The sequence below is a fragment of the Pseudonaja textilis genome, chromosome 2 (assembly GCF_049901715.1).
Source record: "Pseudonaja textilis isolate UNSWEBS1 chromosome 2, rPseTex1.2, whole genome shotgun sequence".
NCBI classification, from domain to species: Eukaryota; Metazoa; Chordata; class Lepidosauria; order Squamata; family Elapidae; genus Pseudonaja; species Pseudonaja textilis.
In genome coordinates this window covers 49255311-49281687 of record NC_141991.1, presented here as the reverse complement: position 1 = coordinate 49281687, position 26377 = coordinate 49255311, and the positions used below count along the sequence as shown (strand labels likewise).

The window sequence follows — 26377 nt, the reverse complement described above, 5'->3', positions numbered from 1 at the left end:
TAGAATAAATGGTGAAAGCTAGAATAAGTAGATGAATTTGTGTGCCTGGGGAAACTTATTTACTGAACAACAGAAAAGAAAATGAAAAGAAAAGAGATGGCAAAATATTCAAGCATTCTGATAGAAAGGGAGTGAGTAGTATGTGATCTGAATGAATGAATGAATGTTTGTCAAAAGGAGCAAAAAAGGTTGTGCATGACAGCATGTTTCTTCCCATTTTGTAATGTTAAAGTTAAAGATAGGTATCCAGGAGAAATGTTAAAATGTTGAATGAAATTAGAATAATTGGATGAAATTGTTGAGATTCTAGGAATGAGTTAGGTTTAAGAAAGTAATCTATGAATCAATTTATGAATGTAGTGAAATCAAAGATGGTTTGCAAGAGAAAAAAGACACTGAATGTTTATGTAACTAAAATATTCCTACAATTCTCATTAAAAGAAATCTTGAAAAATTACAGCACATTGTTAGTATGAATGAGATCTCCCAGATTTCCTTCCATCTTATCTGCTTTCTATTGTTCACCAGTACAGTACTTAACCTTTTACTACATGTTGCATGAGGTTGCTCATTCTGAATAGGATGATGAGTATGTATGTACGTATGTGATATGTACATATGCAATACTTTGCTCCAAGTTCCACTTGTGTGTTCCACTAGTATGACCCAGTTCCTCTGTTTGTGTTTGGTTATTGCAAATCAGATTTGCAAAAATAAAATGGCTGTGGGATCTTTACCTTGGATTAATGAAGAGTTACAGTCACCTTCTAGTAATTTCTTTTGTGTGTGTGATCTTTTAAAATAACAGTATTTATAAAATTAAAGCTACAGGAGATTCAAAATCCAGCTGACTGAACCACTGGAAAAACTAAAGTTTTTTAAAGGACAAAGGAATCATCATCATCACCATCATCATCATCATCATCATCATCATCATCCTAATACCAACAAGAAATAAAATGAGAAAAAAATAATGGTGTTTGGCAGTAATCTGAGTGCCTTTTCTTTTAAAGTATATCTACTCTTCTGAAGAACTGTAGCAATAAATTCTAACACTAGATACTAATAAAGGGTTTATGGATTGCAGCAGATGAGCCCCAGATCCTTGAACACATAGTTTTTAGGTTATCTTGTTGTGAAAATGTATTTTTAAATGTTGCTAAACACTAGCATTGTTTTCAGTCTTCAAACATTCTGGGTGCCATCTCAATTTTCTCCAAGATTTGTCATTAATAGCAATAACAATAGTACTTAGACTTATATAGCTCTCCATAGTGCTTTACTGCAATCTCTGGGCGATTTATAGAGTCAGCCTATTGCCTCCAACAATCTGGGTCCTCATTTTACCAACCCTGGAGGGATGGAAGGCTAAGTCAACCTTGAGCCTGTTAGGATTGAACTCCTGACTGTGGGCAGAATTAGCATGCAATACTGCAATTTCATCAAATAATTTATCTTTATCTAAAAGTTTTGAATCATTTAAAAACTACTGAATGAGTTCCATATTAGAGAGCTAAATATTTCCCCCTTCCAATGAAATATATATTAATCTAACACTTGATTCACAAATTGCTCCAAATATTTCATAATTAGGTTTCCCTGATTTGTTGAACTACTATTGGATGACTGTATATTTTAATTAACTATGGTTACAAACTGCAACCTGGATTAAAAGAAGATAAGCCAAATGGAAACAAATCATATTATGATTTAATGAGATTGTGTATAAATCTGTTTGATTATGTATGAATATGTATATACATACAGTGTAATGTATAGCGTGCATCTCTGCAACTTAAACTCACAAGGGTTTTTTGTGCTGTAACTTCCCAGCTCCTAATTCTTGCTTTGCCTTTGCTGTGAGAAGATATTCCTATGAGCTTTCTTTTTACATATTCACCAATGATTCTGTTTTTACCGGACTCATCTTTCATAATTTGACAGAAACTCAGAGAAAAGCTAAGAGTCACCTGTTTAAATTTGAGCCCAACCTGTACACCGATTTTCATGTGGAAATCATAAGAATGTACTTATTTATTGAATATGAATCCTGTCTTTCCTCTGAGAACTGAAGGTAGCACCCACAAGGAGCTCCCCTCATTTCATTCCTGCTAGAGCCATCTGAAGAGGTAAGTTGTAACCAAAGCCATTCAGGAAGAGTGAGTACAATCAGGGGTGGGCTGCTGGGGGTTCGCAGGGGTTAGGGAGAGCCCCTAGCTAAGGTTCTATGCAGTTCAGATAACCCCCAGTCCCACTCCTGGCTGGACCCACCCACCCTTCCCCTCTCCTCCCCGGAGTCCCCACATGGTCCATTTTGGATGCAGGTAAATGCAGGGTGCGCATGGAGCCTTGGGGAGGGCAAAAAATGGGCCTCCCAAAAGTTTGGGAAGGCCGGAAATGGGCCTGTTTCCAGCTTCCAGAGAGCCTCTGGAGCCCGGTGAGACCGTTTTCGCCCTCCCAGGGACTCAAGGAAAGCCTCCAGAGCCAGGGGAAGGCAAAAATGCCCCTTCCCCACCGTGGTGCAGGAGGCTGACTCGGCCACGCCCACCATGGCCATGCCCACCCAGCAACCGGGCAGAGAACCCTTTGCTAAAATTTTTGAAGCCCACCCCTGAGTACAATACACTCCAATCCCTATTTTACAGCTGTGCCTGGGCCATCACGATGAGCCATACATGGTTGGTTTTTGCTTCGAGTATGAATATAGATCTACCAGGGAAACATTCTGCATTTCATGCTGCAAACCACATTTTTGCCTTGCAATTATAGTCAAGGGGACCAATCTATAGTGCTGTGTGTCTGAGACAGCATTCTAGAGCAGGGTTGAGGGTCCAATGTGTCATGCGCTGGCCACGCCCACACCTGGTTTAGCAAAGGGGGGGAGTCCTGATACGTCACGTGATAATGCCGTGATGACATAAGTTTGACGCCCCTGTTCTAGAGCTATACAATGAAATAGGAACCAGTGTGGATATTCAAAACATGTTTCTATGCAACAAATGCAAGGTGTCTCAACAATAATCCTATTGTCAAGGAACACTGCTTTAGTTTAAATTACTCCTTTGTTCTGGAAGGAAGACAGTTGTCACATTTGACTCAAACAGGTGGGCACAAGTAATAAATCTAACACCTGTGCTAATAATGATACTATATAAATTTTCTTCATTTGTACATGCATGGTATCTTAGGCATGGGCATTTTGTTTCATTGTCTAGTGCAGGGACTCTTTCCCTTGGACAAATAAGTGATTACTGCAAGCTGTGCCATGTCACAAACCAACGAGGTGCATTCAATTGAGGTTGACGCTTTCCCCAGAGATACAGGAGGTGCAAAAGAATTGCTTTTCCCCCTCCTTTCTGGAAAACCATTTCATGTTCAAAACTGGCAGCCTAGAAATCAGAACAGAACAGCAATTAAAGACCCGACCATCCATTCGTGGGAGCAAATACAACAAGAGGAAATGGATAATGTGGAGCAACTTCCAGAGGTAAACTAACTAAATCCTCTCAAGGTTGTCCTGAGACTTGGTTAGACTCCTTGCAATGGTATTTTTTGCTGGTAGGTTGAAAAAAAAAAGAGAGAAATTGGTTTACTGTATATGCAAGGAATGAACTAAGGGGCTTAAAGCTAATCTGTGCCTCTTGTATTCTGAGCAGAGATTTTCCAGCATCTTTTCAAAATGCGATTAAGACACCCTAACTCAAACTGATTTGTGTTTAACAATAACTTGGAAAGAAATACCTGGAAAAACAAAGGAAAGGCATTCTAAATAAAAAGTGCAGAATGCGTATATGTGTTTGCATTGTAGTAATTGCTCTTATCGATGTTCAGGTCTTTCAGCGTTTCCTTGTTTAGGATTAAACTATTACGCTTGCTGCAATGAACAATGCAAGGTTTTCTCCCTTTTTAAAGGGAAGTTGAAATGAATATTTTACTTTTATCTTTGTTTACATGGCACAGCTGTTTTTAAAAGCAAACAGCTGAATTTGCTTCTGTGGTCTAAACAGAGGACAATCATCATTTTATGACTGTATAAACCATTTTTGAGTCCTGGGGAAAACCAGATGTGTCAGACCGTACAATATAACCAAACTATTTCTTTGATTGCTTTGTAGGTTTCCCAGCAAAATTCATAGCAGGAGTTCATTGGATTGTGGATTATTGGTCAGGGTTTTTTTTTAGTTGATTTTGAACTTTTAGAACAATTTCATTTGATTAGCGTACAGAAATATAATCAAAACATTCCATTCAATTTAATTTCATAGAAGAGGAGAGAAAATCCTTAATCGTGGTTAGCAGCCATTATTAGCATTTGTCATATATTGGTTTGGACTGTTGAGGGCAGCATGCAACTTGGTTATCACTCCAGAGCCTTCTGAGCCTCTTTCTTCACATATCAACATTTTCCGGGTTTGCCAACTAATTGCTCAGATTTGTATGTTTTGCATATAATCCAGAATTGTGCGCATCCCGCCCTATTGATTTCATATTAAAAAAAACAGCTGTTGATTTGGGCAGATTTAATGATGTAGTTCATTGCAACTGCTCCAAGGTTCCCAGCAATGCAGGCAAAGAGAGTTAGGGCAAAGAGAATCTGTCTTATTTAGATAAATTCTGTATCCCCCTTCCCACATTCTGTTCACATTAAGGCAAGGGTCTTCAAACTTGGCAAGTTTAAGACTTTTAGATTTCAACTCCCAGAATTCCTGAGCTAACATGATTGGAGGAGGAATTCTGGGAGTTGAAGTCCACAAGTCTTAAAACTGTCAAGTTTGAAGACCCCTGCATTAAGGGATATTTTTATTATTATTTCAGAAACATCTCTTGGCTAACCCACAGGCAGTCTTCAATATCCTGTACCTGTTTAGTAAGTGATTCCCATCTCCTCCTGTAATGGTATGTAGGAATGACACTAGGAGACAGGGAAGAGTTGCAGTCTGGGCAATAGTCAATAAGAGGCAGCCTCACCTTCAGTAGAAATTTGGGCATGGCAGATACTTTAGAAGGCAGCTTCCTTAGTTTCTCAGGCTGTAAAGCAGGTGGGGGAGATATGCACTTTCAGACTTGCAAGATTATGTTAATGTAACCTTACAATAAAGTAGAATTAGTTCATCTGGGCATGTTTCTTCTCTGGACTACCTCACAAGGCTGACACCTCTATTCCAACTATTCCACCATGGTTACATCTCAGTAGGAAAAGTGCCTGGTTGAAATATGATAGAGAAATGATGACTTGGGGCTTTGAGGCTACTCCTTTATAATAATTGCTTGGTATCTTTATCAGATAAATGCATATCATACTTTTGGACTATGGAGATGGGTGACTAGCAGTGTGTTTTATTTCCTTTGTTGCATGGACGGGAAATGTTTATTGCCTCAGGCCTTGTGTTAGCTTAATGCAAAATACTAACTAAGTAACACTAACAATAGCCCTTGTTTCCATATTTTTAAACTCATACTTTTTGTTTGTCAATTTATCAGGCCATTAAAAAAAAAAGTTGTCAAGAAAACTGACTCAAAGGCAAAAACAAAAAACCTCTAAAAAGGAAAACCAAAAAATCAAAACCATGTGTGTGTATGTGTATGTGTGAGAAGAGTTTCTTAATGTAAACCAGACATGGTCATGTGATCTTTCACTTCATGATTGCATTGATTACTGATGGAGTTGCCAATCTCAACTCCAGTTAGTAAGTGAGGACTACCTGTTTCTGGGCCAAGGGAATAGTATGATTTTAGGGTACCTAAATTTAAGAAAGAGATTTGATAATGTTGATCAAATACTCCTAACTAAAATAGAACAATGTGAGTTTTTTTTAACAGTAGTGTCATTAACAAATGGGTTTACAGTTCCAACAAATGGTCATTAATTGATCTACAGTACCATAAAATAGAATATAACTTTATTATGATCTTAGACCAGCAATAGACATCACTATTTACAATATTAAAAAAAAGTACTAACACATTATAATACATTAATAGTGGATAAAAACATCTCTGTTAAGAAAATACATGTTCTCAAACAGTTAGGGTCACTCCCTGGTTTATATGAGTGGAGAGCCAATAAGTATGTGTATAAATATCATTTTCCAAAGATCGTTCTATCTCCAAAAATAGGCACAAATTGACAGCTATAATTATGTGACCAATTTTTTTCTTGTAGACATTGCAGTAACACCTGATCTATAGTACATCTACATGTAGGAAGGAAGATAAGCAATGGAGTACTTCAAAGTTACCGTATATCCTATGGCCAGGGCTCTTCTATAAACCTATCCAGTCCTGTACTATGTTCTCAAAATAGCAACCGCATGTTTATGGAAAGCCCAGCAAATTAAACATCTTCTCACCTATTTCCAACAAAAATATCAAAAATAGTGCATATTGTGCTACTGAATAACATACCTTGACTAAGGGCCATTAATAGCTTATTTTTTCTCAGTTATTTTGTCTAATCCATTCTGAAGTCATTTAAGGGTGGCCAGTCAAACTTTATAAGATAGGGCAGTTCAGCAACTTAAACAACACAGTACTTCCAATGAAATTTTTTTTTTGCCACTTTCTTTAAATTACTCCTACAGGAGTTTTTAAAGATCAACCTTCACAGCCACTCTTTCAAGGCAGAGCAAACAAGGAGATGCTAGTGACCCACAGGAAAGTTTCTGACTTTCCAGATAAGTGCCTGAGGCATCCCAACCTCTGCTCCACAGCCATCTTAAAACCATAGAATTGAAAGGGGCCTTTAATGTTTTCTAGTCCAGCTGTCTATCCAGAAATCCTCAAACATTACTTTACACCTGATAAATAGGAAGGATGAGAAGAATAGTTTACACAGTATACAAACTAGGTCAATGTGGAGGCAATGCATGCAGAGAGAAGCTGATCTTAAGGATGTAGCCCAAATTTTACAGAAGATTTGGGTGTTGGCAGAACCTTTAAAACCTTTGCGCCTTTGTGGGCTTCAAACAGCAGAAGGACATTATCCCTCTCTATGGCAGATACAGATGAATGCTTGGTTAATTCCCCAGTATGCAACACTGTATGACATTTCCCACAACTCTTAAAGGTCTCTGGAAGGAAGAGGGTTCATGAGCAGGTGGTGATTCAGTGTTAAACTCTCTGTCTCTTCCTGGACTGTCACTTCCCCACAGCCTTCCCTATACAAAGCCCAGAAACTGTGAGCATAGCCAAGCATATGGCCCCTTTGGCTCAGGAGATGCAAGAGATCACACACATACCTTCCAGGAGGGACACTATCAACTTTACTTGACTTACCTGATCCCCATTGAAGAAACTCCTGACTCTTACTTCATCCATACAGTCTCACATCCATCTCATGGATTGAGGTCTTCCTGTTTTAAAGACCATATTTTGGGATTTAAAAATCAAATTTCAAGAGGAGAAGTTTTGGGAGGATTTTGGAGCAGTTTCATTATCAAATAATCCAAGAATGACAACACATCAATTGTTTGCTTATGAAAATCCATCTGAATATCTACGGTAATTAGAAACAATCAGAATAAAATAAAGATCAGGGAAGAAAATTATTATTGGGTGTTATATGGACATTTTGTTGTAGTTTCAGATACACCTTAACAAAACAAATGTGTATTATAGCAACATACAGATGATTAATGTTTCCTTTTTTTCACAGAGAGCACTTCCTCTTAGAAAAAGCAGTAAAAGCAAATATGTGGGAAAACAATTGGAAAATTCCTGTCTGGCTCCCTTGGGGCAGTGAGGAAAATGGTATGCAATACCCCATAACAAACAGATAAGAAAGCATGAGGGAAACACAAAACCCACAAAGTAATTAAGGATCAGGAACCCTTCCAAATACCTCTGCAAACACGTTTACTTTCCTTACATGGATAGCTGAGTATGTGCATTTGTGTCAGGAAAGTTCAAAAAATTGTAACAATGACAGCATTGTGTCCTGTGCCATGAACTTGAGCATATAAAAGCTCAACAAATCTTATGAGCAAATGCTAAAAATCTTACCACAATTTCAGCCAGCATACAAAGGACACCTTGACAAGCGCTTGGCATTAAGAATAAATTCCTATAGAGTTTTCAGATAGGACTGATGTAAAATCCTTTTCTAAACAGAATGCATCATTCTGTTGACACAGTCTTTGCTTTTGTATCTATAATAATATATCGGGATATTAGAATAGAAAGAAAAACACCAAAGGGGCAGAATGTTGACAGTATTTATCTAAAAATAAAATGAGAACTAGTTTGGGATAAAGCATCAGGTTAGAAGCTAGGAGACAGTGAGTTCTAGCCCCATCCTAGGCACAGGACCAGCTGGATTCTCTTTCAGTTCTAGGAAGTAGATGAGGGGAAACCACTTCCTGCCAAGAAAACTGCACAGGGACTTATCCAGCCAGTTGTGAAGGCACTAAATCAATCAATCAATATTCCTTTAGTTACGATAGAAATCAATTAAGTGATAATAGTAAAATACAGGCAGTCCCCGGGTTAAGAACTTCTGATTTAAGGACAACCCTTAGATATAAATGGACTGTCTATCTGGCTTTATAAACTTAAGTGGGAGCAATTAAAAAACTTGGGTTCAGTGGTCAGAATCATGTCTCACTTTTTTGTGATGGAAACTTTAGCATAAAATACATAGTCAATAGGTATATTTTGAAATAAAACCTCAGCAAGCTTCCATGTTTACAGCAGGGATAAAAAGAACAGAATTGGAATGACAGTTAGAAGTAAGATAGACATCATGACTTTAATATATTTCTTCGGTCTGGCCCCTGAACAGAAAAAATAGGACGCTAGAAATGTCAGCAAAGCTAAATGTTTACACAGATCAAATTAAATTTGTTCTCATTTATCTTGTGACTCAGTAACTTGTGATGCTGTTGTGAACTGTACAATGAATGAATAAAATTTATGATTGGGGGCATATAATAGTAAAAATATGCAATCAAACCATCTTTAAGAGTCACCTCAGATTTGTACATCATTTTAGTTGATCTGTGAACGGGTATCTCTCTGAAAATAAGGCATTATTTATCCATCACACAGTGTATCTCAGCTAGCCATATTAAGGGGGGTGAACTTCAATTCTGTAAGCTGCCAAGAGTCAATTTTTGTGAGACAGTCAGCCATATAAAATTGATTCATAAATAAATAAAACGGAATTCCCAACTAGCATGAAATACTGCACTAAAGTCATAATTTGAGTTGATTGGTTTTGACTTAAGGTTTCATACGAATCTAGTCATTGTGATCTATTATGGCCTATTATCAGGGATTCTTTTTGGAGGGAGGTAATCATGATTGGGACCCCAAAGACATACATAGATAGGAACCCATTGAAAATATTATTCATTACAGTATTTGAAATCAACTGAAAGATCAATATGTTTCATTTAAAGTAGCAGAATTACTCAGTTAAAATATAATCTTGGGAGTTATATTGCAGATATTCTCACAAACTCTCATTTCCTAGACCATTGATTTCAGGGACCCTTGGTGCTCTCTGAGCTTGTTTGTTTTCTCATCAGTGCTCAGAGCACTGATGATGTTACCTAGTTTAGGTAATGAAATGTCTGCAAGAAAACAATCAAGCTCAGAGAGCACCAAGGACCCCTCATTTCTACCCTGAGCTACAAATATTCTCCTTTACTGGTACCATTGATTTCAAAAGATACAAAAAGGAATCGTATTAGGCGCAATGAGCAGCTCAGACCTTCTGTTCTCTCACATTCTGAAAAGAGTCCTGTTTAGTAGCCAGCTGCCAAGCAAACCATATCTTAGGGAATATTTCACAAAACATGGAAATGTGAGTCCAGTTTTAAATCAATATACTTGCTGCCCTTCCTATATTGTCTGTTGAATAAAATACCAGAGATGTTCCCTCTTCTTCATACTTTCTATATTAATGTGTTGTGAATGAAGAGAGCAGCAGCCATGATGTCTATAAGAGCTGGGAAACTGTTAAAATTTAAACACCAGGCCTCCTTACTTTGAAAGCACCAATCTCTATATTCTCTGTGCAAATATACCATATTTATACCATAAAGTGAACACTCCCTCTTTAAGTATAATGAATTTTATGTATGAGCCATGATTCATATCACTATGGCTGACTAGATAAGTCACAATTAGCATTCTTCACATGGCAAAGCCAAACAAATCACAGGGAACTCAGCCAATTACTTTGTTCTCTCTCTTTTGCTATGGTTGCTTGCCAAAATACAAATAATTATTGTTCTTTTATCTATATACCTAGCCTGTAGTTACCCAGGACGAAGCCACATTGATCATGATGAGACACACTGATAAGTAAACAGACAAAACGTTTTGCTGTTATTATGAAACAGAGAAAATACTGGCAGATGCATGAAAAAGATCTGAATGGCAATTTGTACCAGAAAACTAAGCTTGCTTTATTTCAGAGCAGAGAAAAAAAAATCCACCTTTTGAATCTTGTGTCTTCTCTAAGTAGTTCAGAATTTAGTACACCAGAATCTAAACAGAGCAACCCTATAAGGTCCCACCTTGTTGCAATGAGAGATCTCTCATTTTACTTTTGCAGAGATTTAGACTTAGGAAAAAGGTATGCTCACTCTAGAAGATGGTGAAATAACAAACTAACCAGAATAGGCAAGGACAGTGGGGAAGTGGTCAACATACTCCAAACATCTTTAGCAATTGAACCCAGAGGTGGTATTCAGCAGATTCTGACCAGTTCTGGAGAACCAGTAGCGGACATTTTGCGTAGTTCGAAGAACTGGCAAATCCCACCTCTGACTGGAGATTTTACAATATCCTTCCCCTGCCATGCCCACCAATCCACACCCACAGAACCGGTAGTAAAAATTTTTGAATCCCACTACTGATTGAACCCAATTAATGCTTGGATAGGAAACTCCCAATGAATCCCAGGATATTAGGCTGGACTGGGAATTTGGGAGGAGGGAAACCTTGGAAGATATTTCCCATATTTTTGTAAAGAAAGCTACATGGATGTACTGTAGTTGCCAGGAGTCATAGTTGAAGGTAATAATTATTTCTCATATTAAATGATCATTGTATAACAGACACATTATATATTGTGTTCAGCAACTTTATGCAAAGCATAGAAACAGAATAAGAAAGGATAAACCAAAGAAAATAAAGGCATAAGATCAACAAATCTAGCTAAACCTAGTTTATGCTAACTCATCATGGAGAAAATCTATGTCATTGCCAAGAGTCAACACCAACTTGGTTACACATAATCAAAAACATTTATTCCAACAGTATTCACTGTATTTCTTCATACCTTTGTATTCATCCTTATTTCTACTGTGTCTATGCTTCACTTCATACACTGCCTTTTCTTCCTTAAACTTCTTGTCTATCTCTTTTTGGACATCTCAGCTCCAACTGACCATGTCTTTCTTGATCTTCCCTTCTTCTCAACCTATTCATTCTTCCTTCATCAATTAGTTTTGCACTTCTGCCCCCAATTTCATCCTCACTCATTCTCTGCTCATCAATATCATCTTGAACTAATTGATGATTTTTGTACTCAGCCCATATTTATTCAGCATTTTTTAATTCTTTCCTTTATATCCTGGTTGTTGGGGTTTTTTGCACACCCTTTTACACACCCATCCCCACAGCATTCAACTTTTATTTCTTTCTGATGTTTCCAATTCCCATTTCAACTATCCCAAGTGAGCAGATGTACACTCTTATACATAGTATAATTTATTTTGGCAAAACATATTACTACAGTAACTTTTTATCAATATTTGCATTATTATATTGTATGAATCTCACAATTTTAGATTGTTTAACCAATCCTAAGATTCATTCCAAGTTAGAATGAAGTATGAATCATTTAATTTCTACCCAGCAACTCACAGGTCTTTATGTCTTTATAGTTAATGGAATCAGAAATCTCTTAATCAAAGATGCAGTTTTATCAATTTATACACCAATTGGTATACCGCTCTATATTGTGCAGCACAACTATCTTCTTAAAAGAAATGAACGCAGCTGGGAGACAGGAATCCCCACTGATAAATTTGCTTTCCATACTGAGCTTGGAGTTTTGCACTGGAAAATGGAGCTCATATTGGTGGGAATCAGTGCATCATGTTTATCAACAAATGAGCCTGACATCCTGATTGAATTTACTCAGTGGGATTAGTTCTGGGTCAATGAGTATAAGATTGGAAGTATCTGTACTAAGATGCATCTGTACTAAGATGCAGGGTATGGAAAACATACCTTAATGCTCCAAGGGAAGTTGGTAAGATGTTTATCTTGCCACTTAATTTAATTGCACTACAGGGTTTTTTGTATTTCATATGTTTGCCAAGGCTAATTTTGAAACTGTAACCAAAAGTAAAATAAGGTAAAGTGAAAATGTGCCATAAATTACAGTAACTTTATGCTCCAAGACATGTCTAAGCTCCACAATCCCCAGCCAAGTACAATTGCCCATGTTGCCTATGGATAATCAGATAGATCATCTGACACATCTGGAAAAAATGAAATCAATGATGTCAATGCACATAAAAAACAGGTGGAGCTTCGGTCATTTTGTTGTGGTCACCTTCATTTTTAAAAACCATACCTTATGGACATCCATGGAAAGAGAAGAAGAGAGGGAGATACCCAGAGGGAGATTTACGTTCAGTTCATATACAGTATCCCCTTTAACATTTAGTAATGCAGATTTGAAAATTATAATAAAAATACAAAATATCACCTTACAGAGAATTCTCATATGATGTGATGAGCCATATTTGAAATTAAGGACATACTGTAGATCCGAGTTCCCCAACCATTTTGGCTTTGCAACCTGGTGGGGGTGGTGTGAGGGGATGGTTCCGTGTGTGCACACTCTCATCTGCTGCTTGCGTGAGTGGGGATGGGTGCATGGGCACTCACTTGCCAATTCTGGGGCCCAGGTCCGAAAGGCTGAAGGCCTGGGCAGTAGTGGGCCACGACCTGAGGACTGGAGACTCCTGACATAGACTGTATCCATCCATCCTTTCCTTCAGAGATGGTATTCAGCAGGTTCTGACCAGTTCTGGAGAACCGGTAGTGGAAATTTTGAGTAGTTTGGAAAACCAGCTAATACCACCTCTCGCTGGCCCCACCCCCATCTATTCTCTGCCTCCCAAGTGCCAGCTGATCAGCTGGGTCTTCTTTTGTTGCCCTGCACAGGAGAAGGGAGTTGGAAAGCAGGCTAGTGGGGTGGGGAGGGAATGGGATTTTGCAGTATCCTTCCCCTGGAGTGGGGTGGCAATGGAGATTTTACAATATTCTTCTCCTACCACACCCACCAAGCCATGCCCACAGAACCGGTAGTAAAAAAATTTGAATCCCACCACTGCTTTCCTTCCAGGCAACATTGCAAACAGAAAGCAGCCTGTTTGTTGGTTAATAGCCATTAGGCTTGCATCCCAGCCACGTCTGTTCATTTGACCTATGGGATGTTTTTTCTTTACAGTTTCATGTTGTTGTTTTTAAAAAATAAAAATAAAAGGGCACCTCATTGGTGTCAAACCAGGAAAGGGGTTGACTTTCTTATCTCTCCTGTCCTCGTGGTTCACCTCTGCATATGGAAAATGAAAAAAAGTCTGGGGACTAAATAGAAGGATCACCCCTCCTACCTGGAGTAGAACAAAACGGTGGTTTACCCAATGTGTGCATCCACCTATGGCAAATTTGATTTCAAATCTTGGTTAATGGCCTTCTCTGCCTGAAAGAAACCAGGCTTAGATAAAATGGAAGGTCCAAGACCATGGCGGCTTAGCATGTCATGTCAGCACCTGCTCATGTCCATTCTGAATGTTGCTGAACAATTGCCAGCCCCTTCTTCTCTGGCCATGTGATTCTTTCTTACTAAACCAGATTTGGACTAGGTGGTTCTTTAAAATGGATTATGAGCCATGAAGCTGTTAACTCTAAGTGACCACATAGATATATCTATCTCCATGATGATCTGTCCATAATCTGGTCTTTCAGATTTGTCCCATCATCCCTTGATCCACTTTGCTACTGATTATTCTCTTCTTGACTCTCCTTTTTCTTTCCCAGAATTAATTTTTTTTTAAAGCCATAGAAATGGATATGTAAATTAAGATGTACCAGCCACCCTGTTTTACTTGTTACACAGGTGGTGCATTTCAAATGATAGGTTCAAAAGAGTTGTTCTTTCTTAAGGCAAAGTAACAGGGGAATTCCAACTTCTTTTTCTCTCTTCAAGTCAAACATAGAAGAGAAAGTTATGAATTACACTGCACTGGTAAGAAACTAAAAAGTTACTGCTAATGTTTTGGGGATGGGCATAAGGTGTCTCTCTGATAAACAAATTCAGCTGTTTTTCAAACATTATTCTCTCCCTGCCTTTTCTCTTAAAATAGAGACCACTTTTTTTCTCACTGAAGAACAGGTTCTTCTTCTCCTGGTTCATATAGTGCATGATTGTTCTCTTGTTTTGCAAGTCCGTTGTGGCAATCCACAGGTATAAAAAGACTTCTCAGCAACTTTAAATGGATTCCCAGTCTACGTACTGTAAGAAGCTTTATCGTGAGACTTTTCTTGGAGGTCATTTTGAGATGACTGAGTAAATATCATACAGCCACATTCCTGGAGCATTAGAGCATCTTTTCTCATGTTCTCATGCTGATCACCAGATTCGTATAATGAGCTCAAGTCCTTGTGAAGTTGGAGGAAGGGTAAATCAGAAGCCAGATTCTTGCTGCATTCATACGCTGCATAATAATGCATAAATCTAAATTTACAAGCTCTGGTAGCTTGGTTCACACAACCTGTTCAATGTATCATGTATTGACACTCTCTAAGAGTGCTGAATTATCTACTGTAGAGCACTGGATTTCATTAGTAATTTTAAGCACTGGGAAATCTGTTTTCACGCATGCTAACAATCCTTTGCTGGTTTTCTCCACAGGCAGTAGATGGCACCAAAGTTATGAAATTAGACCAGCCACAGTTTTATACTGGTATATTAAGGGAATATTACTATTAATAGTGAAATGAGTAGCTTCAGTCCACCATTTAGTTCAGTAGAAATGATGGCAATGAAATCTCTAGGTGATTTCTTTTTTCTTTGCTTTAGGTGAGACAGACTTTGCTTATGCTCATAAACTGATCCAAGTTGTGGTTTATTGATTAAAGTGCACTCAACATATTCAAACAAAAGCAAAGAATATTATGACTTTACAGTGTTACACGAACTAAGTCTTGATGAGCTTGTGATTGTTTTTTTCCTCTGTAATGAAGTATTTGAGTACACACAATCTTATTGTCACAAAGAAAATAATTCACTCATGCATTGTAAAGCAATGAGGTCAGGACTGTAATTCTCTAACAGGATAGGAAGATAAGGCTTCATCTTATGGCCATTTAAAATTACACACCTCTTAATATGGTGCTGATTACCAACTTGTCTGACTTCAAAAAGGGATTGGAGAACTTCATAGAAGTCATTGGGCCAATGGCTATTAGCTTTGATGATTTCTGAAGGCCATCTTCTAGGAGACTAGAGGGCTTCCTTCTATAATGGTTAACTCCTGTGTCAAATTTGATGATTGGGCCAGGGGTCCAACCCACCAGTGCACCACTTATGTTCTAATATGAAAATTCAGTTAAAATAACACCTAGGCTCTTGGATTGCACTAAACCAGGGTAGGCATGATGTTGTTGCTTATTCAGTCAGATGCATCCCATCAGCACCTCATTTTAAGTCAGTGTACTCCAAGAAAAATTGACAACAAAATGGCCCATTTTTGATTGTATGATTTTAGGTGCAAATCACCAGAAATAAAAGAAGGAAGAAATGATTTAAATCTCTTAACTGGACCAATCCAGAATTTCAATTCAATGTTCCCAAAGACCAATTATTTTCAATCGTACAGCTCATAGTGACACCACTGGTAGGCCTTTAGTGCAATCCAGGACATTAAACTGCAAACCTTCAGCTAATACCAGGTGAAAGCAACCAGAACCACTCACAAAGAATCTCTACAGTAGTTTATTGCTAGTCATCTAGGTTACAAGAATCTCGCCAGACTGACTGGATTCTCTTGGAAACAGCAAGATAAACTTCAAGCATTGTGAGGAAAGTCTAGCTTGTGCCACTTACTGCACTGCAAAGATTCTAAACTCAGTCTACATTGACTCTTCCCTCCAGTCTAGTTGGATATTTTTCTAAACCAGAACAAATAAGTATGTACAACAATGCATGAGAAATATCCTTTGCAGTACACAGACAAGGCACTTTAAATTTATTAGGCCAGTCAGCCCTACTAAATAAATAAACATTAAACTATCCTAGGACTCAGTCTCACATCCAACTAATCATAGATTTGTTTTCATTTCAGTATTCATTATAGGCTTTATATAATTGGTTTTTTTGGGGGGTTGTTATTTTGCATCATGATTTAATTTATTGTCAGTTGCCCAGAGTCATTATGGCGAGACTGGCAGCCACAGAAATCTAAATAAACAAACAGCATAAAAGGTATCTTGCTATCCATTTGAGAGAACATGTACACATGGTGCATCATTCATTGCATCCCCAATCCAGCCTAAATGTATCTCAAGCTTTTTCAACTGTAAAATAGTGTATTCTATCCCCTCTTGATGTGCCTTGAAATATGAATGATTAGTGGCAACCTATTCATCCTCTTGGTGATAATACAGATGGGATGATTTCTGTAATCATATACATACATACTTTATAAACACAAATTTGTTTCAAGATGCTGGTGTTGACCTTTACAGCCCAACATGGCATGGAACCCAGTTATTTGAGGGACCCCATCACCCCAATTATATCTGCCAATCCCATGAGATCCAACAGGTTTGTTATGGATTACGTCATTGAGGGAGTTACATTTGCTGAGCCCTAGGCAGAAGGGCTTTTCTGCTTTGATGCCCACATTGTGGAATCTTTTCTCCCCATAGATGGGGTCAACCTCATGACTCCTCAGTTTTCAAAAGTCCCTCAAGACCTAGTTAGACCAAGGCCTGGGCACCCTAGGACCGTGATGGCAAACCTATGGCATGTGTGCCACAGGTGGCACGCAGAGCCATTTGTGCCAGCACACAAGTTGCAGGCAAACTTACCTCACCACGCATGTGCATGCCTCACAGTTGATTTTCAGTGGGTTTAAGGCCTTTTTCGGCCTCCCAAAGGCTTGAGGACGGCTTCTGCAGGCTGAAAACTAGTCCCATTTTATCACTTCCTGTTTTTCTGAAAATACCAGAAGTAACGAAACTGAGCTAGTTTTGGGCCTGCAAAGCCTGCAGAAGCCTTCCTCAAGCCTTTGGGAGGCTGAAAAAGGCCTCAAACCCGCCAAAAACCAACTGTGAGACGCAGTGCAAGTAAGGGGGTGGCGGGGTGGGTGGGGATTGTGTACACATGTGTAGGGGGCGTGGTGGGTGCACGCATTGCTTTCTGGGTGCTGGCATGCGAGCACGAGTGTGCGCACAATTTTTGGCATAGGAGCCCAAAAAGGCCACCACTGCCCTAGGAGATGTATGAAGACATGAAATGCTTTGTCATTATTAACATCCCATTAATTATACTTTTTCTGTTTTCGTCCTGAATTTATCAATTTTAATACTATTTTAATGATTATATGTAATGGTTTTAGATAACAATTGTTTTATTTATTTTACTGCTTTTATGTGATGGGCGGCTATAGAAATGTGATTAATAAATGAAAATAAAATAAATAGGTACACCAATCTTCTGGAATGTTGCTAAACCTGTTATTAAATGTATGTTCCCAGTCTTTCAAAAGACTGCTAGACATATTTGTAAATAAAGGGGTGGCAATAAATTGAAACTGGGAAAGTGATATGCCATCTATTCTATCCCAAATGAGAGCATCATACATTCTCTGCTGCTTCTGCCAAGAAGGGATCTCAAATGTTTTTGCCATCTATGAATATGATTTCTTGGTGAAGGTGGCACCTTGTTGCCTATTCCAATTCCGTTTCGTACACTTTACGGCATATTGTCAGATATGGGACTGCACCACTTGTCCTCAGCACTGTTGTTACCTTTGTAGTTCTCTCAATGACAGTGAGATCTGGGTCCCAAAACAACACATCTGGCAATTCAGGACCCAGGAGGAAGAAGGAGGCAGGGTGCCTTTTCTGCTTTAATGCCCACATTGTGGAATCTTTTCTCCCCATAGATGGGGTCAACCTCATGACTCCTGAGTTTTCAAAAGCCCCTCAAGACCTAGTTATCAGGCTTGAGCAACCTAGGATCGTGATGGCGAACCTGTGGCACGCAGAGCCATTTGTGCCAGCACGCGAGCTGCAGGCAAACCTACTTCACCGCGCATGTGCATGCTGATTTTCAATGGGCTTGAGGAAGGCTTCTGCAGGCTTTTGCAAGCCGAAAACTAGCCCCGTTTCATCACTTCCTGTTTTTCTGATCTGGAATTTTCTGTCAATTCAGGACCCAGGAGGAACAAGGAGGCAGGATGCCTTCAATACATGTGCAATTTCCCTCCCCTGCTTCACCCTATTCCCCTCTGCCCCACTAGAGTTCTTGCTGGGCTGATGGATAAATCTATAGCCAGAAATAGTCCAAGTGCCAGATAACCATATGGAGCACTTCCACACTAGAGATCTCTCACTAAGGAAACTTGAAGAGTAGATAGAGTCTCCATCCCAGCACCCAGGCACCTACATCTGCTCAAGTTTGCTTTGTAAGAGTTACTGGTATCATTTCCTATTGGCAAACTGGTCAATAAGAAACAGCCCTATAATTACACTAGCCAACATTTGGATGAAATCCAACATCTTCTCTTCTTGCTATCCTTGGACAATACCCAACACTTTTCTGCACAAGAGGCAGCATGGTTTATGAGGATTTTATGGGAGAGGCTTGTTCTTTCTATGAATTATATCAGGTCTAGTATCAGTGTTAGCAGGGGAGAGGCAGGCTGGAACTTTTCCTTTCTGTAGATTATCTGATTTCAGGACCCGAGCTTTAACTCTGCCTGGTGAATTACAAATCAGCCAGCTACCTAGTATGGTATGGACCCAGCCCATATGACTAATTTAAAGATCAATATGTTATGTAAACCAGACAACAGGAATAAAACCTAGTTAATTATGAGGAAGCCTATGAACACAGCCATTATTTTTCCAATTTGTAGAGTAATAAAAACTGTATCTGTAGCCTTGCCTGTGTGAACATGGAGCCCTGTGGATAATCTTAGTGGATAGTTATGGTCACAAACATTTAAAGTAAATTTTAACCAGCACATGAAAGAGTTCTTCACATAGATTCTTCTACATTCTTCTCCATGTGGGGAGAAGGGTTGATCATGTCATATTCCTCTGGCAAGGAGTACTTGCATCAGTATTTTTAAAGGGAGCCACCTGGATATAGATGGTAAAGGTATGATACTCCTTGGGCTAGGGGAAAGGATGGGATTTGCTCATGTAGTCCCCCTCAGCTGACTTTTTATTGGTTAACTAGGTGGTCCAAGTCTCTCCTGAACATTGAATTAAGTAAAATGAAGACAAAAATGTTTCATGAATTTATGAACCAGCCCTTAAACACACAATGAAGGTGGATAAAATGTTCCATCAGTACACTGAACGTGCCTATACCTCATCCTTCTACCCATTCACTAATAGTTCAGGACTTCTACCCTTCATGCTGCCTCTTAGAATTCCTATTTTCTTATTACAACCTCAGCAAAGCTCAGGTTATTTTGCAAAAATAGAAAAATGCAGAGCCTTTCACTTTTCTCCTGCACGTAGATGGCTTGCTACACTTCCAGATCCTGGCTTTCTTCACTCCACACATTAAGACATGTTGCTTAACTAGTTTTCTGGTTTTACATGACACATTAAATCAGAATTTATAAATCACACTGCTTCCATTCACACAATATTCAAAAACCACAGGATGATTTGATGGTATTTCCCTAGTGAATTGAATTAACTTAGGGGAAAAAACCAGAGTGAAACCATAGCTTAGCATAATGTCTTATTCTGGATACCAGTTGCATCTATCCACCGCACCAAATGAAAACAAGATAATGAATGATCAAACCAACATCCTAGGCCAATTGTATCATCTGAACTTAAGCAGCCACCTTTTTCATTTACAGAAACAGAGCCTGTGACAAGCTTAGTTGTACCCTCTACATGCTACCAGCCTACAGTGGCAACCAGGTCCAGAGGACATAGTAAAGTTAACCACCTCTTGGTTAAGAGGCAAGCAGGATGAAGTGGCTGCACAGATACACTCATGAACTCAACTCTCTGGTTTAACTGCCTTAACATGCCATAAGGCTGTATAAGTGAGAAAAATCACTTAATCTCCTCCACAATCTCACCTCTTGGCATGGCACTCCAGGGTATAGATGTTTCTGTGGTTAAATCAGTCTCATCTCAGCCTTGCCAAGACGTCTCCTCCCCATGGCTGCTGTACTACTTTATGGAATCATTAGCTACAGCTGCAGGGCCTTATATTTCAGGTTCAACCTGTCTGGCAAGCCCTAAATGGTGAGGATTAACACCTGGTCCCACCTTGCAAATGTCTCATCTGGATTCTTTTTCTCTAACTGTCCCACTTCGGCAAGGAAAATATAGAAAGGGTTCAGCAATGATTCCTTTTGCTGTGGTTTACTTAATAATTTTCAATAAATCATTAACTACAGCATTTGGAAATTACAACATGCTAAGTCAATGGCAAATGGATTAGCTTACTATTTAGGCAGATGTGTGCATGTAATATATAAACTTGCAAAAAAATTGTGATTCTTTTGTCATCAAAATTTTAGGCTGATACATTTTGCTATGTCAAAATGTGGTTTATTTTTGGCTTTGAATATTGCATGAATTGAGATTTAGAAAAAATAAGTGAAGCTAAGTGCTATGTGTGAACTCATCCATTACCGCTTAATTAACAAACCATGATTTTATATATAAGTGCAAACAGGCTCATTTAATTAACAAGGGTAATTCAAAAACTCTATAGTATTCATAAGGCATGCTAAACAAAAATGCTTCATTAAGTATCACTTATGCATTGCCCTTTTATCCATTATCATACTCTTTAAACTGTCCTAGGTTTACTAAGTCATCAGGCTTCAGACCAGCCATCAATATGAGTTTGTGATAACTAAAATTTCATGGTAATTACTAATTCCAGTTTCCAAAAGGCCAAAAGAAGGGGGTTTGGATTATATAGCAAACCTAATACTTTGATGAATGAGCCATACATAACGGGATAAGACAGTGATATGTGTGATTTTTTAGCATACATTTTGGGATAGTATAGTGTTGTAGCTAGTGTAATCTAGTTAATATGTAGCATAACTGCTTTGGACTAAACAAAATGTATAAAGGCAACTTGCCTGTAGCTTACATATTTGACAAGTTTCAGGATTCACATGTTAAACTATGGTTTGTTGAACCAACCACACTAACTGGATTAACATAATATGCTAAGGCACTTTATCTGCATATTAGATGAGTCAACCATCTCTTATTCCTTCATCCCACCTTGAGCCATGTTTTCAGCAGCTGCTTGAACAGAATTTTCCTCCTTGCTCCTGGAGACACAAACATCAAATCATTCACTAAAATTGGCCTAATTGCTGTCAGCTGGGCCCATGTGTCAGTAACAACAGAAAAGATTCCCATGTAAGTTGCCAGCCTTAAAGTGCTAACTGCAGCATAATCTTTGTGCATCCTGGCCCTGATAAACTATATTTGATTTAAAACACTGGTCAGAGAAGTACATCCTGATATTTCATTGTTGATAATTATTATTTTTTACTTCTCCATCTCCCAGGTTCTGTCTTCACAAGCAGGGAAAAGCCTCTGTGATTTATGCAGCCAAGAGCACTGTGCCAAATGTCTTTTATATGAGTCCAAGGGAATTCAGCCTGGCTACCTGAAGGATTACTTTTCTACTTGAAAAACTTCTTTACTGAAACAGGATTGTGCGAGACTTGCCACTTTCTGTTAGATACAAACACATACAGAACTGTCATTACTTTGATCTAGGGCCTCAGCTAACCTTATAGCATCAATATAAGTATTTCTGTTTACTGTTTGCTATCTTTTCCTGGCTTGGTTTTGTACTTTGCAGTGAGTCAGATTTTCTTTACTGTGCTGAGAAACACAATTGTGTGGGCAATTCATCCCGGTGAACCACAGAGAAACGAACCACATTATGGCCGTTTTCTAAATATGCTTCCCTTATGCTACTATGCTTTGGATGTCTTAAAAACTGGAGTAGCTCATCCATGAGCTAAACTAGGAGATTGCTTAGGGTACCAGTTGAGAGCCATATTTTGAAGAGAAAAATCAAACTTTAAATAAAGTCCAAAAGAGTTTTGCAGGATAATTACATGACTTGCCTAGACTTCTACTTCTTTGTAAGTAGTCTAGGATCACCACCCCTTGGGATTACAGTACATTTTCCTTAATTTCCAGCCATGAAGATAACACTCCTATATTTATCAGCAATCTGCCCAATATTATAGGATGGATAAACCAGGTTACTGCTCATTCTAAGTCTTCCTAGGACTGGAAACTGTTCACCTGGGGATAGGGTGAGTCAGATAAATGGGTGCCACTGTTACAAATGTTCTCAGAATATAGTTGAATAAGCTCTATGCATTCTCCATATGAACCCACAGAAAATGACTTGTGTGGATTTTAAAAAAGTGACTAGTTTGCGAGAAAGAATAGCTGTTGTGAATTAATAGATTAAGCTGCACAAGCTTTATTGCACTGAAAGATCCCTCCTGAAAGTTCCTCTAGATGTGTAAAGGAAAACTGGAGTCCCGTATTTTATCCTTGTTTTTATCTCAGGGTTTGAAACGTTACAGGCAAAAGTAAATCAAGTCATTTTATGTATTTTGCTTAAATATGCACAGTCCAAGCAAAATTATTCACATTATTAGGAAGCTGCAGTTGCAACAGTAAAAGATTTTTAAATCCAATGATCTCTGTAATTCAAAAAGTCCACTCACTGAGTGATTCATTTAGCTGCTTGTATTTGCTATACTAAATCATAAGGGCAGGGGGAAGTTTCAAGCAGAAATGTACAATAGAGGAAGCTGAACCTCTTTTTAACCACTAAGTGCCAGCCTCAATATCTTGTTGACTAAGCCATGGTTTAACAATAAAATGCTTTGGGTGGAGACTTGAAAACCCGGCTAGCTAATTTGCTCAGATTGCTATGGCTGTGTTCCCTTCAGTAGTTTTCTTCATAGAAATATTGAAATTAGAATGGTGGTGAAAAGAAAAAACGGTGCACATTTGGGAATAATTAGTTCTTAACTTATTAAATGGATAAAGGATTGGGCAGTAATAAATATGCCCTTCAATATATACCATGCTTTATTCTTTTCCACACATTCCCTATATGCTATAATTCCCCCTAAATGAAAATGGTATAAGCTTGTGTGTGCATATACACACCCCACACCCCAATAGTTATAGTTACCTCACAGATATACAACTGTAATGTTTAAATAATAATAAAATGTATGTTAAAGCAATGTATTGTTTGGATTCTGCATCTGTTGTCATGTGTTTTATTGTAGTTTATTGAAACATCAAGGGGCATATGTTTGTACAAGTCTTATATGGCTGAACATCTATACATATTTTAAATGAACTATTCATTTTCCCAAGATATCTGACTGCAATCTTTCTTTTTCTTTCTTTCTTTTTCATTCACAAGCTATGATTAAACTACCATAGGTTAACACAATGCATATAGCTTCATATAATACTCTACGGCTATGCCATAATGTGGCTTGTTTGGTTTTTTTCTTGGTCCCAGTCATATAGTTTCTAAATTATGCCCATGGCTTAACATATCACATGACTTACTCAACAACCATAATTAAACCAATCAGTTTAGCTTAACATGTGGACCTAGCCTGTGCTATAAATAGCTGTGTGAAATGCAAAAGGGGTGTGTGTATATTTGTCTGACCAGGATTGTTTTAAAATGCAATGGATTGATACTAAATCTCCTAAAGATTTGCAGCTGTAATGTTAGCATTTAATAGTGATCTTGATTCCTTTGTCTCCATAGATTGTGGGAAAATTATAGAATGTAAGACTGAAAGAATTGAAAAGATTGAAAGCATGCCTCAGATCAAGTCTTCTGCAGTATTGACACAGAGACACTGTCAGAATTGTATAATCACATAACCGTTACAATAAAAATAGTTACTATGGAGCAACCCCATGACTAAGACAGCCTGTCATATGCTTTTTCTTCGCTAGTATCAGTGAATGCCAGCAATACTTCTCTCTCCCACACCCTTCTTCCGTTGGAAGCAAAGCTGAAAAGCCACTCCTTAATGAAATAATGAGAACAAAATTGCCTGATCCTCTCTTTTACTGAGGGAAAAAAAAAAACATTGCTGAAATCTTCCTGTAGCATTTTGAATCTGAGAACAGCTATTGTGAATTCTGGAAACAATATTGGGATTTGTTTTGGGGTGTTCTTTTTTTTTTTGCTTGGAAAAAAAACTCTCCAAAAAGAGTTTTGCAAAAACTTCTTCCTCCTGTTTGAACCTCAGAAATGTCTAAAAGATGCTTGCTTGCTTGCTTGAATTCTTTATTCTATACTCTCTATAATTCCAGCTCTATGAGGAGCTGAGGCTCAAGCTTGCAGGAATGAGGTTGTTAAAGTAAATGAAAGTACTACTGTACATATAGAAATGTGATTTGTCTCTCTCCATTTCAGGGATCTGTAATTGCCATCTCTGGAAAGCTGGCTATTTCTGAACATTTAGTGTTACCCTACATGTAGGAAGGATGAATTTGAACAATTGGTACATGAAATTGTAACAGTGGAGAGAACAACCTCCTGCCTGGTTGTGCGTTACATCTGTTCAGCACTTCCACAGTTTAACACAGCTCTTATCTGGCTAGAGATCATTCTGTTGTTCATTCCAGCATTATGGGCATCAAAATTGGTTGCTTTAATTTTACTTAAGGAAAATCTTAATGTAAAGAGCAATTGCCCCTTTCCCAAATTTTATTTTTTCCCCTAATCTATAGTTTTTTAGAGAAATGTTCAAAATCTCTACTACTGGTATGGTTTAAGCTTTGTGAATCTTGTGTCAGTATAATGAATACAACCTGACAACATGGGAGGTCTCCTTCAGACTTAAGGTTTTATAAATAAATGCCAACAAATCAGCAAAATGTCTACTTGCCAATAATTGTTCTTAACAGCTACTTTGACAGTCAATAGAATATTTTCATGAAGAAATATCATTGTTATCAGATTGTGGGTGGGATGCATTCAGTAATTTAATAAAACCTATTAATTCAAGGAAGAAATTAAAAAACCATAGTGGAAGGAAAATGTCCTCTAGACAGACATCTAGTTGTGCAACGTGCAAAGGCTAAGAAACTATCTTACTCAGTATTTGCTATAAAAGTCAAAAAAGGAACAGGATATATTGCTGAAATACACATGCATGTAATCTACACACATGCACAAACATTTGCTTTTACAATATACAGCCAAGGTCTTTCTCTGAGGGCTAACTCTTTTTTTTTAATAATACAACTCTTTAAAAATTTACTAGCAAATCTGGGCATGTTTCCAAAGCATGTTTTGTTTGAGTATGTGTTCACTGTCAATAAGCTTTCATATATTGTGGTTATGAGCACATATGAAAGGTGTTTCAAGTTTGGGGATCAAATCCTGCCCACCGTTATGTCTTATGGCTGAGAATTCCTACCTCACCCCCTCACACACACACACACACCCAAGATTGGCCAGCCTGAAAGCAATTGTAAATTGTTTCATGGCTGCATGGTGTGTATGTATTCATGGGAGGTCCAAGACATTTTCCTAAAGCAAAGGGGTGAAGGAGTTGCCACCTACATAGCTGTAAGTCTCACTTTGATCTGCAATGATACATCCAGTGGGGAAATGACCCTTGATTGACTTAAATACATACCTACCCTGAAATTGGTTGTATACAATGCACACTCACTAGCCATGGCAAAAACATGAGCTTGTTTGGAAGACTGTGATATAAATATATCTGAAACAGAAGGGTACAAACCAGACATTTGGAGTGTCTGCCTGCAACTTGGTTATTATTTTGAAGCAATTTTCTAAGGAACTTTGTGTAACCTCATTTCATAAGCACCAGACTAGAAATTTCAAAACTGTGAGGTCTAGTCCTGCCTTAGCAGAGTGACCTTGGGCCAGTCACTTCTTTTGGCCCTAGCAAATAGGCAACGGAGGACCACTTCTGGAAAAAATGATAAAATAATTCATCATTCCATGTCACAAAAGATTTTTCAGACTAATGGTTAACCATTTATATTGAAACCAAGGCTG

General features: G+C 38.2%; 1 protein-coding gene across 13 annotated transcripts in view; it reads left to right on the top strand.

Moving 5' to 3' along the window:
- Positions 1 to 23549, top strand: part of SLMAP (sarcolemma associated protein) — a 111882-nt gene extending 88333 nt beyond the window's left edge. For all 13 annotated transcript variants that reach the window (XM_087923827.1, XM_087923826.1, XM_087923815.1 and 10 more), the window contains one exon: positions 21833 to 23549. In XM_087923827.1, the coding sequence (XP_087779953.1) occupies positions 21833 to 21958 (126 nt within the window). In that variant the 3' untranslated portion in view covers positions 21959 to 23549. The remainder of the gene's footprint in view (positions 1 to 21832) is intronic.
- Positions 23550 to 26377: the final 2828 nt, after the last annotated feature.